The following is a 13,551-nucleotide window of genomic DNA, read 5'->3' on the forward strand; positions in this document are numbered from 1 at the left end:
AATGTGTAATTACATTCTCCCTGCCTATATAACCAGTTACTTTGCAAAGTGTAATTCGAGCCATTCTGACTGCCGACTCCAGACAGAGCAGAGCTCACTTGGAACAGACAGGGCTCACCCTCACGGGTTAAGACCTCCACCGACCCCCAAACATGTTCCAGCCACGAATCTTCGCCCCCGCAGGTTCCTGGCCTTCTCCCCTCGCCAAGTTTCTCTCCCCCCAACAAGTCCCTGATTTTACGTCCCCGCCCCTGGTCCCTTGGCCAGAGATGGGGCATTGTGTGTGGGCCATGGATTATTGACAGATTTAATGGGTATGACGTGAATAGTGACAGCATAGTGACTTCCTGATTTTATTGCCCCGCTCCCTGGGCGCGGCCGTGGTGACAGCACGCGTGCGCACAAAGGATGGGGCGCCCGCGCCCTGTGAAAGGCTGAGCCAGGCCCCGCCCCCAGGCCAAGGCCCAGGACCCATGCGGTGCCTGCGGCTCCGCCTGTCGGCGCTGCGGCTGTGGGGCGGCGCGATGAGCGGGAAGCGGAAGGCGGACCCGGGGGAGCGGCCGGAGGCGGCGGCGGCGGCGGCGGCGGCGGCGGCGGCGGGGGGAGACTGGGACCTGGAGACGGGCACCGACAGCGGGCCGCCCGCCAAGAGAAGCCGCCAGAGGAAGGGCGGCGGGGGGCAGCGCTTCGTGCCCCCGCCCGGCAGGAAAAGCCCCGGAGTCAGCTTCGGGCTCCGGCACTTCACTGGTACGGCAGGCCCCGGTCTGGGCCTTCGGTCATCGGCGGCGGGGAAAGGCCGGGCCCCTGTAATCGCAGCCCCCAGGGTACAGTGCCCCCCCCGCCCCCCGGGTACAGTGCCCCCCCCGCCCCCCGGGTACAGTGCCCCCCCATCCCCGGGTACAGTGCCCCCCCATCCCCGGGAACAGTGCCCCCCGCCCCCGGGTACAGTGCCCACCCCCCGGGTACAGTGCCCTCCCCCCGCTCCCTGGGTACAGTGCCCTCCCCCCGCCCCTGGGTACAGTGCCCTCCCCCCGCCCCCCCCCGGGTACAGTGCCCTCCCCCCGCCCCCCCCGGGTACAGTGCCCTCCCCCCGCCCCACAGTGCCCTCCCCCGCCCCCCCCTGGGTACAGTGCCCTCCCCCTGCCCCCCCCCGGGTACAGTGCCCTCCCCCCGCCCCCTGGGTACAGTGCCCTCCCCCTGCCCCCCCCGGGTACAGTGCCCTCCCCCCGCCCCCCCCGGGTACAGTGCCCTCCCCCCGCCCCCCCCTGGGTACAGTGCCCTCCCCCGCCCCCCCCTGGGTACAGTGCCCTCCCCCTGCCCCCCCCCGGGTACAGTGCCCTCCCCCCGCCCACCGGGTACAGTGCCCGCCCCCGGGTACAGTGCCCTCCCCCCGCCCCCGGATACAGTGCCCGCCCCCCCGGTACAGTGCCCTCCCCCCGCCCCCCCGGGTACAGTGCCCCGCCCCCCAGTACAGTGCCCTCCCCCCGCCCCCGGATGCAGTGCCCTTCCCCTGCCACCCCCGGGTACAGTGCCCGCCCCCGGGTACAGTGCCCTCCCCCCGCCCCCGGATACAGTGCCCGCCCCCCCGGTACAGTGCCCTCCCCCCGCCCCCCCCGGGTACAGTGCCCCGCCCCCCAGTACAGTGCCCTCCCCCCGCCCCCGGATGCAGTGCCCTTCCCCCGCCACCCCCGGGTACAGTGCCCGCCCCCCTGGGTACAGTGCTGTCGTCCCCGCCCCCGGATACAGTGCTCCGCTCCCGGGTACAGTGCCCGCCCCCGGGTACAGTGCCCCCCCCCCCCAGACCGGGTACTGTGCCCCCCCCCCCCAGCCCCCCGGATACAGTGCCCCCCAGCCGCCCGGATACTGTGCCCCCCGCCCCCGGGTAGAGTGCCCCCGCCCCCGGGTACAGTGCCCCCCAGCCGCCCGGATACTGTGCCCCCCGCCCCCGGGTAGAGTGCCCCCGCCCCCGGGTACAGTGCCCCCGGGTACAGTGCCCCCCGCCCCGCCGGGTACAATGCCCGCCCCGCCCCCGGGTACAGTGCCCACCCCCGGGAACAGTGCCCCCCGCCCCCGGGTACAGAGTCGTCGTCCCCCGCCCCCGGGTACAGTGCCCGCCCCCGGGAACAGTGCCCCCCGCCCCCGGGTACAGAGTCGTCGTCCCCCGCCCCCGGGTACAGTGCCCGCCCCCGGGAACAGTGCCCCCGGGTACAGAGTCGTCGTCCCCCGCCCCCGGGTACCGTGACCTCCCCCCGCCCCCGGGTACAGAGTCGTTGTCCCCGCTCTCTGGGTACAGTGTCCCCCCCCCTCCCCCCCGGTACAGTGCCCCGCCCCCGGGTACAGAGTCGTCGCCCCCCGGGTACAGTGCCCCCCCCCCCCCCCAGGTGCAGCCGATGGAACAGCTCCCACTTACCCCAGCACTGGTGCCAGTGTCCCATGAAGCGATTTCTCCCACACCAGTCTTTGAGCCGCGTGTTCATCTCTGATACTATTGACCCTATGCAAATTTGTTCATGGCTCGGGTAGTAATCCAGAGATTATTACCTTTGTGGTTCTGCTTTTTACTTTGGTCCCTAGCTGCTCATACTCCCTCAGCAGAACCTCTTTCTGTGTCCTACCTATGTCCATGGTACCTACATGGACCACGACAGCTGGATCTTTCCCCTCCCACTCCAAGTTCCTCTCCAGCCCAGAGGAGATGTCCTTAACCCTGGCACCAGGCAGGCAACACAGCCTTCGGGACTCGCGCTCTCGGCTGCAGAGAACAGTATCTATCCCCCTAACTATACTGTCCCCTACCACTACTACATTTCTATTTACTCCCCCCACTTGAATGGCCCCCTGTACCACGGTGCTGAGATCAGTTTGCTCATCCTCTCTCAAGTCCCTGCCCTCGTCCACACAGGGAGTCAGAGCTTCGAATCTGTTGGACAAGAGCAAGGGCTGAGACACCTCCTCAATGCCTCCTGAGTCCCCATATCTGCCTCACTCATAGTCACACCCTCCTGTCCCTGACCACAGACCCAAAGGGGTGTGTTACAGTGTCCGCAGCTTGGACTCCAGCTCATCAACATTTTTGAGCGATAAGGGAGTAAAGGGTTATGGGGAGCAGGCAGGGAAGTGGAGCTGAGTCCATGATCAGATCAGTTATGATCTTATTAAATGGTGGAGCAGGCGCGAGGGGCCGTATGGCCGACTCCTGCTCCTATTTCTGATGTTCTTGTATAACTCTGAGCCAAAGTTCCTCGAGCAGCCAACACTTGGTGCAGATGTGGTCGCCGTGGATCACACTGGTGCCCACCAGCTCCCACATGTTGCAGCTGCAGCACATCACTTGCCCTGCCATCTCTAATGTGTTTAATTCTTAAGTTTTCAAGTTTTGAACGTTTAGTTTTTAATCCCGGCTCTCGTGATGGAGTGCATTTTGACCACATTAAAATATTATTTCACATTTGTCTCGAATGGACAAGAGCAAGGGCTGAGGCTGCACTGATCAGATTATACTAATACCGCTGAGTGAGGCAGGTGGGCAGGCTGCAGTTTATGTTGCTCAGGCTGGTTCTCCCAGGCTCCATCTTTGTTGTCAGGACCTCACACCTCAGGGTGTTCTTCATGCACGAGCTGTGGGCTGTGTGGGGCAGAATCTGCTTGGGATGAGCCTTAATTCAACCTCCCCACCGCTCCCCGAGTCACTAACCCATGTCTGGGTCTATCTGGAGTCAGTGCACTCGGTTAAGGAGAGTGTTGACAGCCAGGGCTCCTAATCTTCATCCATCAAATTGCCCCCCCCCCTGCCCCACAGGCATCAGGCTGAACTAACAGTGGCCGTAACAGTTGAATAGCCCGATGCCTCGGAATTCACACACAGAAGGGCTCTGTCTGGGTTTTCAGCCCCGTGGCCCAGCAGCTTTGTGGGGGAGGTTGGAGAGGGACTGGGAAAAGCTGCAGTGTGTGGTGGGACGAGTGAGTGTGTGAGCCTGTGTTTGCACGGTCTGGTGGTTAGAATGTAACGGTGACTCCTGACCGATCGGTGAAGCTCCTTTTCCCTTCTCTCCTCTCAGAGACCCAGTATTACTTTGAGCACGGACTGAGGAAGGTCTTCCCCTACTACTTTGATTTCCAGACCTACTGCAAGGGGCGCTGGGTTGGCAAGACGCTGCGGGAAGTGTTTAGCTCAGAGTTCAGGGTTGAGCCGATCGAGTACTACATCCAGGCTGCCAAAGCTGGCAGAATCCGGCTCAACGAAGAACCCGCTGACTTGAACACCGTCTTAAAGGTACAGTCTGTGTATTTTGTGTTTGTATTTAAAGGGGGTTGGTGGCTGTGTTTCACTGCTTAATGGGCAGCAACGGACACGTTTTTATATTTGCAGGGGAGGGCACTCGTCACGGTCATTATTGGTAGGGGCGGCACCTGGGGAGTCGTCATGTTTACACGGTTCTGGGAGTGTGTCAGTATTTACAGGGGGTCCCCGGGAGTATGTCAGTATTTACAGGAGGTCCCCGGGAGTGTGTCAATATTTACAGGGGGTCCCCGGGAGTATGTCAGTAGTTACAGGGGGTCCCCGGGAGTGTGTCAATATTTACAGGGGGTCCCCGGGAGTATGCCAGTATTTACAGGGGGTCCCCGGGAGTGTGTCAGTATTTACACGGGGTCCCCGGGAGTGTGTCAATATTTACAGGGGGTCCCCAGGAGTGTGTCAGTAATTACAGGGAGTCCCCGGGAGTGTGTCAGTCTTCACAGGGTGTCCCCGAGAGTGTGTCAGTAGTTACAGGGGGTCCCCGGGAGTGTGTCAGTAATTACAGGGGTCCCTGGGAAGTGTCAGTATTCACAGGGGGTCCCCAGGGGTGTGTCAGTATTTGCAGGGGAGTCCGCGGGAGTGTGTTAATATTTACAGCGGGTCCCCGGGAGTGTGTCAGTATTTACAGGGGAGTCCCCGGGAGTATGTCAGTATTTACAGGGGATCCCCGGGAGTATGTCAGTATTTACAGGGAATCCCTGGGAGTGTGTCCATATTTGCAGTGGTCCCTGGGAGTGTGTCAATATTTACAGGGGATCCCCAAGAGTGTGCCAGTATTTACAGGGGGTCCCTGGGAGTGTATCAGTATTTACAGGGGGTCTCCGGGAGTGTGTCAGTATTTACAGGGGGTCCCCGGGATTGTGTCAGTAATTACATAGAAACATAGAAAATAGGAGCAGTAGTAGGCCATTCGGCCCCTCGAGTCTGCTCCGCCATTCAATATGATCATGGTTGATCCTGTATCTCAACCCCATATTCCCGCTTTTTCTGCATACTCCTTGATGTCTTGTGTGTCTAGAAATCTATCTATCTCCCTCTTAAATATATTCAGTGACTTGGCCTTCACAGCTTTCTGTGGTAGAGAACTTCACAGGTTCACCACCCTCTGAGTGAAATCATTTCTCCTCATCTCGGTCCTAAATTTCCTAACTCGTATCCTGAGACAGGGATCCCCAGGAGTGTGTCAGTATTTACAGGGGATCTCCGGGATTGTGTCAGTATTTATATGGTGACCAGGAGTGTGTCAGTATTTGCAGGGTGTCCCGGGAGTGTCAGTATTTACTGGGACTGTGCCAGTATTTACTGAACGGGCCACGAACTCCTTTGGGCGCTACCTTGTCCGTGGGAAAATTTTACAACAGCAACCATTTAAAAGCATCCATGCAGTAATGCTATATTACCACCCCACCGTCTCTCATCATGGCACAATCAGACAGTTTAACATCACTTCCCTGCTTTTGAATTCTGTTCCTCTCGAAATGAACCCCAGTGCTTTCTTCTTACTTTTGATGGCTGTTTTAACTCACGTTGGTACTTTTAATGATTTGTGAATCTATACCCCGAGGTCTCTTTGCACCTCTATTCCATTTAGACACTTGCTTTCCAAGGAGTAGCTTGTGTCCTTATACCTCCTGTCAATATGCAACACGTTACCTGCATTGAAATTCGTTTGTCATTTACCAGGTAGATAAGGTGGTTAAGAAAGCATATGGAATACTTGCCTTTATTGGCCGAGGCATAGAATATAAGAGCAGGGAGGTTATGCTTGATTTAGGCCACAGCTACAGTACTGTGTACTAATGCGGTAATTCTGGTCATTGCATTACAGGAAATATGTGATTCCACTAGAGCGGCTTCAGAGGATGTTGCCTGGACTGGAGAATTTTAACTATGAGGAAAGATTGGGGTTGTTTTATTTGGAACACACGAGGCTGAAGGGAGACCTTATTGAGGCGTATAAAATTATGAGGGCCCTGGATAGACTGGATAGGAAGGACCTATTTCCCTTAGCAGAGGGGTCAACAACCAGGGGGCATAGAGTTAAAGTAATTGGGGGGAGGTTTAGAGGGGATTTGAGGGGAAATTTCTTCACCCAGAGGATGGTGGGGGTCTGGAACTCACTGCCTGAAGGGGTGGTAGAGGCAGAAACCCTCAGCACATTTAAAAAGTACTTGGATGTGCACTTGAAATGCTGTAACCTGCAGGGCTACGGACCAAGAGATGGAGGATTAGGCTACGTAGCTCTTGATTGGCCGGTGAAGACACAATGGGCCGAAATGGTCTCCTTCCGTGCTGTAAATTTCTATGATTCTATGGTTTACATGTCCATTCTGCAAATTTGTTTACGGTAGAATTAATTAAAAGCTTTTAGTTCGTCATATACAAACCCTATTTAAAAAAGAATACTTGTCAGAAATGTCAATATAAAACTGCATAATAATGCTTTAACACTTCAGAAATGTCACTCAGTTGCAGTTTTGCATCGACAATCAATCCAAAAGTCCAAGGTGAGCTGGAAGAGGCACATCTCTTCGTCCAGTTTGCATTAATTTTAAAGTTTTCAGCATATTAGCCCATCCCTCATGTCACATATCCCTCCAATCATTATATCCCTGTGAAACAGTGCGAGTGTGGGCGTGTCTGGCCTGGACTGTGATGCCACTCATGGTGGACTGTCGCACACTGTAAACATAGAAAATAGGTGCAGGAGCAGGCCATTCGGCCCTTCGAGCCTGCACCACCATTCAATAAGATCATGGCTGATCATGCAACTTCAGTACCCCATTCCTGCTTTCTCTCCATACCCCTTGATCCCTTTAGCCGTGAGGGCCACATCTAACTCCCTTTTGAATATATCTAACGAACTGGCCCCAATTACTTTCTGTGGTAGAGAATTCCACATGCCCACAACTCTGAGTGAAGAAGTTTCTCCTCATCTCGGTCCTAAATAGCTTGCCCCTTATCCTTAGACTGTGACCCCTGGTTCTGGAATTCACCAACATCGGGAACATTCTTCCTGCATCTAACCTGTCCAATCCCATCAGAATTTTATATGTTTCTATGAGATCCCCTCTCATTCTCCTAAATTCCATTGAATACAAGCGTAGTCTTTCCAGTCTTTCTTCATGCGTCAGTCCTGTCATCCCGGGAATCAGTCTGGTGAACCTTCGCTGCACTCCCCCAATAGCAAGAATGTCCTTCCTCAGATTAGGAGACCAAAACTGTACACAATACTCAAGGTGTGGCCTTACCAAGGCCCTGTACAACTGTAGTAAGACCTCCCTGCTCCTATACTCAAATCCTCTCGCTATAAAGGCCAACATGCCATTTGCCTTCTTCACCGCCTGCTGTACCTGCATGCCACCCTTCAATGTCTGATGTACCCTGACACCCAGGTCTCGTTGCATCTCCCCCTTTACCAATCTTTCACCATTCAGATAATAATCAGCCCTCCTGTTTTTACCACCAAAGTGGATAACCTCACATTTATCCACATTATACCACATTTGCCATGTATTTGCCCACTCACCTAACCTGTCCAAGTCACCCTGCAGCCTCTTAGCATTTTCCTCACACTGCCACCCAGCTTAGTGTCATCTGCAAACTTGGAGATATTACATTCAATTCCTTCGTCTAAATCATTGATGTTTATTGTAAATAGCTGGGTCCCAGCACTGAACCCTGCGGCACCCCACTAGTCACTGCCTGCCATTCTGAAAAGGACCCGTTTATTCCTACTCTCTGCTTCCTGCCAACCAGTTCTCTATCCACGTCAGTACATTACCCCCACTACCATGAGCTTTAATTTTGCTCACTAATCTCTTCTGTGGGACCTTGTCAAAAGCCTTTTGAAAGTCAAAGTACACCCCATTCACTGGTTCTCCCTTGTCCACTCTACAAGTTACATCCTCAAAAAATTCTAGAAGATTTGTCAAGCATGATTTCCCTTTCATAAATCCATGCTGACTTGGACCGATCCTGTCACTGCTTTCCAAATGCGCTGCTATTACATCTTTAATAATTTATTCCAACATTTTCCCCACCACCGATGTCAGGCTAACCGGTCTATAATTCCCTGTTTTCTCTCTCCCTCCTTTTTTAAAAAGTGGGGTTACATTAGCTACCACCAGTCCATAGAAACTGATCCAGAGTTTATAGAATGTTGGAAAATGACCACCATTGCATCCACTATTTCTAGGGCCACTTCCTTAAGTACTCTGGGATGCAGATTATCAGGCCCTGAGGATTTATCGGCCTTCAATCCCATCAATTTCCCTAACATCATTTGCTGACTAATAAGGATTTCCTTTAGTTCCTCCTTCTTGCTAGACCCTCGTTCCCCTAGTATTCCCGGAAGGTTATTTGTGTCTTCCTTAGTGAAGTAGACAGCAGAATGAGGTACAGGGGTAGGAGGCCTGTGGGACCTGTCATTGGCCCGAGCGGCACACTCTGGAGAGGAGCGGATATTTTCTGCCTTATCTGCGAGTGAATCCCCGGCTGTCTGTTGCTCAGTGCTTAGTCATGGTTGAATAAGAACATAAGAAATAGGAGCAGGAGTAGGCTGTTCGGCCCCTCGAGCCTGCTCCGCCATTTAATGGCTGATCCAATCATGGACTCCGCTCCACTTCTCTGCCCGCTCCCCATAACCCCAAATTCCCTTATCGTTTAAGAAACTGTCTATTTCTGTCTTAAATTTATTCAATGTCCCAACTTCCACAGCTCTCTTAGGCAGCGAATTCCACAGATCCATAACCCTCGTGAGAGAAGAAATTCCTCCTCATCTGAGTTTTAAATGGGCAGCCCCTTATTCTAAGATTATGCCCCCTAGTTCTAGTCTCCCCCATCAGTGGAAACATCCTCTCTGCATCCACCTTGTCAAGCCCCCTCATAATCTTAAACGTTTCGATAAGATCACCTCTCTTTCTTCTGAATTCCAATGAGTAGAGGCCCAACCTACTCAACCTTTCCTCATAAGTCAACCCCCTCATCCCTGGAATCAACTTAGTGAACCATCTCGGAACTGCCTCCAAAGCATGTACATCCTTTCTTAAATATGAAACCAAAAATTGGGCCCCTGGGTAGTGTGTTTGAGGCACAACGTTGCTATTTGATTGAGCCAGCAGGGGTCTGATTGATGCGAGTTGCTGGATCAACACGGCTATTAATGGTTTCCTTCACCATCTTCTAGAACAATGATTTCATGCGGAACACAGTGCACAGACACGAGCCTCCCGTCACTGCTCAGCCGATTGAGATTCTGACCCAGAACCAGGAGGTAGTTGTGGTGGACAAGCCGGCCTCCATCCCCGTCCACCCCTGTGGCCGCTTCCGACACAACACTGTCATTTTTATCCTGGGCAAGGAGCACCAGCTGACCGAGTTGCACACCATCCACCGGCTGGACAGGCTCACCTCCGGGGTGCTCATGTTCGCCAAAACGCTCGAAGTCTCAAAGAAAATGGATCAGCAAGTGCGAGAGAGACAGGTACAGTGAGAGCAGCTCAGGCCAAATCTCAGTGTTGGCTCCAAGGATTTGAAACCGAGGTTCTCCTCGGCTGTGCTGAGTTAACTGCTCTCCGGACTCTGCTAAGGAAGAAAGAACTTGAATTTCTATAGCGCCTTTCACAGTCTCAAGATGTCCCAAAGTGCTTTACAGCCAATGCAATGTGTTAGATCTCTTAATTTCCAATGAAATACGAACTCCGATTGTAGTTTTAATGTCACTTTATTTTGGCAGCAGTAACAAGCTCTTGGCTTTAAGCCAGGTCTTTGTCCTTCTGAGACCACATGGCCAAAATGGCTGTATTTATACCGGGTTCAATTTACAGAAAAGAACTCGCCTTCTTTGACCTTATTGGCTCAATTAATAGTCTTTTAACCTTTTAATTGGCTCGCTACCCAAGGTCCTAAAATGTTAAGTTGATTGATGACTTAATGCAACATGCTGAAATGCACGTAGCAGCCTTGACTTGGGGTCTGTGAATTTTCACAGCCTGTCTAAATGCAGCCTGTTTTTGAATTCTCTATCACAATGGTTCTGAAGTGTAGTCACTGTTGTAATGTGGGAAACCTATAGTCAATTTGAGCACAGCAAGCTCCCACAAGCTGCAATGAGATGAATGACCAGATAATCTGTTTTATTGACATTGTTTGAGGGATAAAATATTGGCCAGGACACCGGGGAAATCTTCCCCCCCCCCCCCCCCCGAGTGGTCAGACAGGGCCTCGGTTTAACGTCTCATCTGAAAGACTCGCCTCCGACAGTGCAGCACTCCCTCGGTACTGAACTGAGAATGTCGGCCTGAATTATGTGTTCAAGTCCTGGCAGTGGTCCCTGAACCCACAACCTTCTGATTCAGACAGGAGAGTGGTACCACCGACTTAGTTGCACTACCGTTGGCTTTGATGCTTCTGGGCTAGGAAAGCGGGTAGCAGCCAGAGTTCCCATTCCTGATCACTGTCCGGTGACCTGCTGCTGGAATGTACAGGTGGGTTCGAAAAGGATTGGGCTTTGTTATGATGCCTTCCATTATTGAATAGCTGCCGACACTCACTCTATAGACTCACGCCAAGTGACCATCTGGGTGAGGTAGTGGAGAATTGAACACCTGCAATCTCTACCATTGGTGGGGGGGGGGGGGCGGGGGGGCTCCGTGGAGGCACTCCCCAAGGCCTTGAGAAGGTCATGTGCTGTCATTGAGCAGCACATCCACACTCACTGAATGACACTTTCTGCACTGTGACTTTTACCAGCTAAACTTGTTCCACTGCAGCATCAGCTTGTTAATGGGTATCTTCACACTGGCATCGCAAAGCGCCTCTCAAGTAGAAAAATATCCCAAAGTACTCCACAATGACTGAGTCAAAAAGCAGACCCGAGATAAAGGAGCAGATATTAGGGGTGACCAAATGCTTTGTGAAAGAGCTGGGTTTTAGGAACGGTATTGAAGGGAGGTGGAGTGACACGGGCTGAGGGAGGGAATTCCAGAAAGTGAGCCTGAGATGGCCGGAGGCACGGCCGCCAATGGTGGGGTGAAAAGGCAAGAGGCTGGCGTCAGAGGAACACTGAGTTTTGGGAGTGGGGGGGGTGGTTAAGGCTGGTGGAAGTTACAGAGCTGTGATGGACTCCATGATCTAAAGCGTTGCCCACCATGCGGTGGTTTGCTCGCGTGTCCAGCCCCTGATCTACACTGTTGTGTTTCAGGTGCAGAAGGAGTATGTATGTCGAGTGCAAGGAGAGTTTCCAGATGGTGAGATCACGTGTGAGGAACCCATCCGAGTTGTCTCCTACAAGGTTGGTGTGTGCCGAGTGGATCCCACGGGCAAACCGTGCCGGACCATGTTCCAGAAACTGGGCTATAACGGCAGGACCAGTGTAGTGCGGTGCTTCCCTTACACCGGGCGGACTCACCAGATCCGAGTCCACCTCCAATACCTGGGTCACCCTATTGTTAATGACCCCGTGTACAACACCGAGGCCTGGGGACCCCAGAGGGGCAGAGGGGGAAAGCTGGACAAATCGGACGAGGAGCTGCTGGAAGCGCTGGTGGACAGTCACAGATCGAAGGAGAGCCTGGATCTCTTGGATCTCCCAGAAGGGGACCACCGCTGTGCCGTGGAAGAGAGCAGCACCGACAACACGGGGAGCTCCACCGAGCCACTCGATGGCCCGACTGAAGCCTGTGCAAACGCAAGGACTACCGACGAGAACAGCGAGGCCGCTGAGGAGCGAGTGGAGAAAGCAGGGGACGGCTGCGCTCTGGCAGTCACCGAGGTCACCGCGAGTGGCCACATGGAGAAGCCAGCAGCAGTGAAGGACTCTCTGTGTGGCGAGTGCAAGCTGGTTCGGAAGGACCCGTCTGCGAAGGACCTGGTCATGTACCTGCACGCCTTGCGCTACAAAGGGCTGGACTGGGAGTACTGCTCAAAGCTGCCCAGGTGGGCTGCTGCTGACTGGCAGGAGGACTGAAGCATTGACCACAAACCAAGTGTACAGATGGGCGCAGGCCTGAATGTTCAGCAGCTGTGTGGGTGTGACAGAGACGCTGGAACTGAAGGCTTGTGTCTCGTGTACAAATGCAAGTTCACTCAGTTCCATGCAGAGAGAGGCATAAGGCTGTTTTATCTATGAAATTGCTATTGAAGGCCCCCACCCTCTGCACTTGGTCTGAGTGCTAGTTTTGTTGGTCTGCTGTGACCCCCTCGCTGACAAAGACAGGGTGACTGGGCCTCCATATCCTGATCGAGAGTATACCATGGGTTGAGAAGGGGAGGTCTAGGATTCCTGGGACGTATCAGCATGGACACAGGGTGAGGAAACGATTGGTCTTGGCTGTGATGGCTTCTGCAGTTCAATAGCCTACCTACTGGACTTGCGGAATAAGGTATGGGGGAGCGAGTTGGCCAATGCCCATGAATCCATACCCAGAGAGGAGGCTTGAAAATGAACACCATAGTTGCTGACCATTGCTGTTGCTATACTGCATTCCTGATGGCATCCTCGCTGTAACCTGACCAGACATGGCGACAGTACGATGTTTATTAACTGTCGTGATTGATCTTTGGATTATTTAATGGCATTTTATGATTTTTATCTCAGTTCCTGATTTCTGTTTGTATTTTGTTTACTGTATATGACCGGGCAAAATAAAGTACAGTGGTGCCAAGAATGATATGGGCGATGGAGTCTCGAGCGATACCGAGGGCGATGGAGTCCGAGAGATTCGGTGTTGGGTTTATAAGATAGTCATTTACCCTTTCCACTAATACAAGTTCGAGGACAAGGAAATACTGAGATGTCTGATTAATGCTCTTTGTTGATTGACATAACCCATTACATGCAGTTTGGATTTGAATGCTACTGACAAACACCGGGCTCAGGTTCGGTAAATGTGTGGTTTTGACTGCAACGTTACTAACCAGGCAATTTAATCTAGCATTCGCTAGTTTCTTTGTCTCACACGTCACTACACCATGAGACATGCTGCTCCATTCCCCAAAGTGTGTGTGTGTATAGCTACTTTTGCGTCCGTTGGGGTCTACATGAGGGAGCACAGCTGTTGGACATTGGTTTCACTCTTCCTTTCACTCGCCTTCTATGCCCAGACTAGCTGGCACCATTCCTGTTCATTAACATTTTTTTCTCTCATCATCCCACAGTCTGCCGTCTGAATACAGTCCTAATGAGGCGAGATTCTTCAGCAGCAGATCAGCTCTTTACACTTCCCGCTGCCTGAAGGCGGTGCCTGGAGCTG

At 53.3% G+C, this 13,551-nt stretch overlaps 1 protein-coding gene across 1 annotated transcript; it reads left to right on the forward strand.

Moving 5' to 3' along the window:
* Positions 1–463: 463 nt before the first annotated feature.
* Positions 464–12,966, forward strand: rpusd2 (RNA pseudouridine synthase domain containing 2). The gene is made up of 4 exons (XM_070878650.1): positions 464–747; positions 4,059–4,273; positions 9,486–9,782; positions 11,502–12,966. The coding sequence occupies exons 1-4, from the start codon at positions 474–476 to the stop codon at positions 12,264–12,266; spliced, it is 1,551 nt and encodes a 516-aa protein (XP_070734751.1). The 5' UTR covers positions 464–473; the 3' UTR covers positions 12,267–12,966.
* The last annotated feature ends 585 nt before the right edge of the window (positions 12,967–13,551 follow it).

The sequence above is a fragment of the Pristiophorus japonicus genome, chromosome 4 (genome assembly GCF_044704955.1).
Source record: "Pristiophorus japonicus isolate sPriJap1 chromosome 4, sPriJap1.hap1, whole genome shotgun sequence".
NCBI lineage: Eukaryota > Metazoa > Chordata > Chondrichthyes > Pristiophoridae > Pristiophorus > Pristiophorus japonicus.

What these genes read in the sequence shown, in the direction of transcription:
- rpusd2 (XM_070878650.1), top strand. Translation starts at nt 474, where the DNA reads ATGCGGTGCCTGCGGCTCCGCCTGTCGGCGCTGCGGCTGTGGGGCGGC. An exon ending in CGGGCTCCGGCACTTCACTG is followed by an intron (nt 748 to 4,058) that starts GTACGGCAGGCC and finishes CTCTCCTCTCAG; the next exon opens with AGACCCAGTATTACTTTGAG. An exon ending in AGCAAGTGCGAGAGAGACAG is followed by an intron (nt 9,783 to 11,501) that starts GTACAGTGAGAG and finishes GTTGTGTTTCAG; the next exon opens with GTGCAGAAGGAGTATGTATG.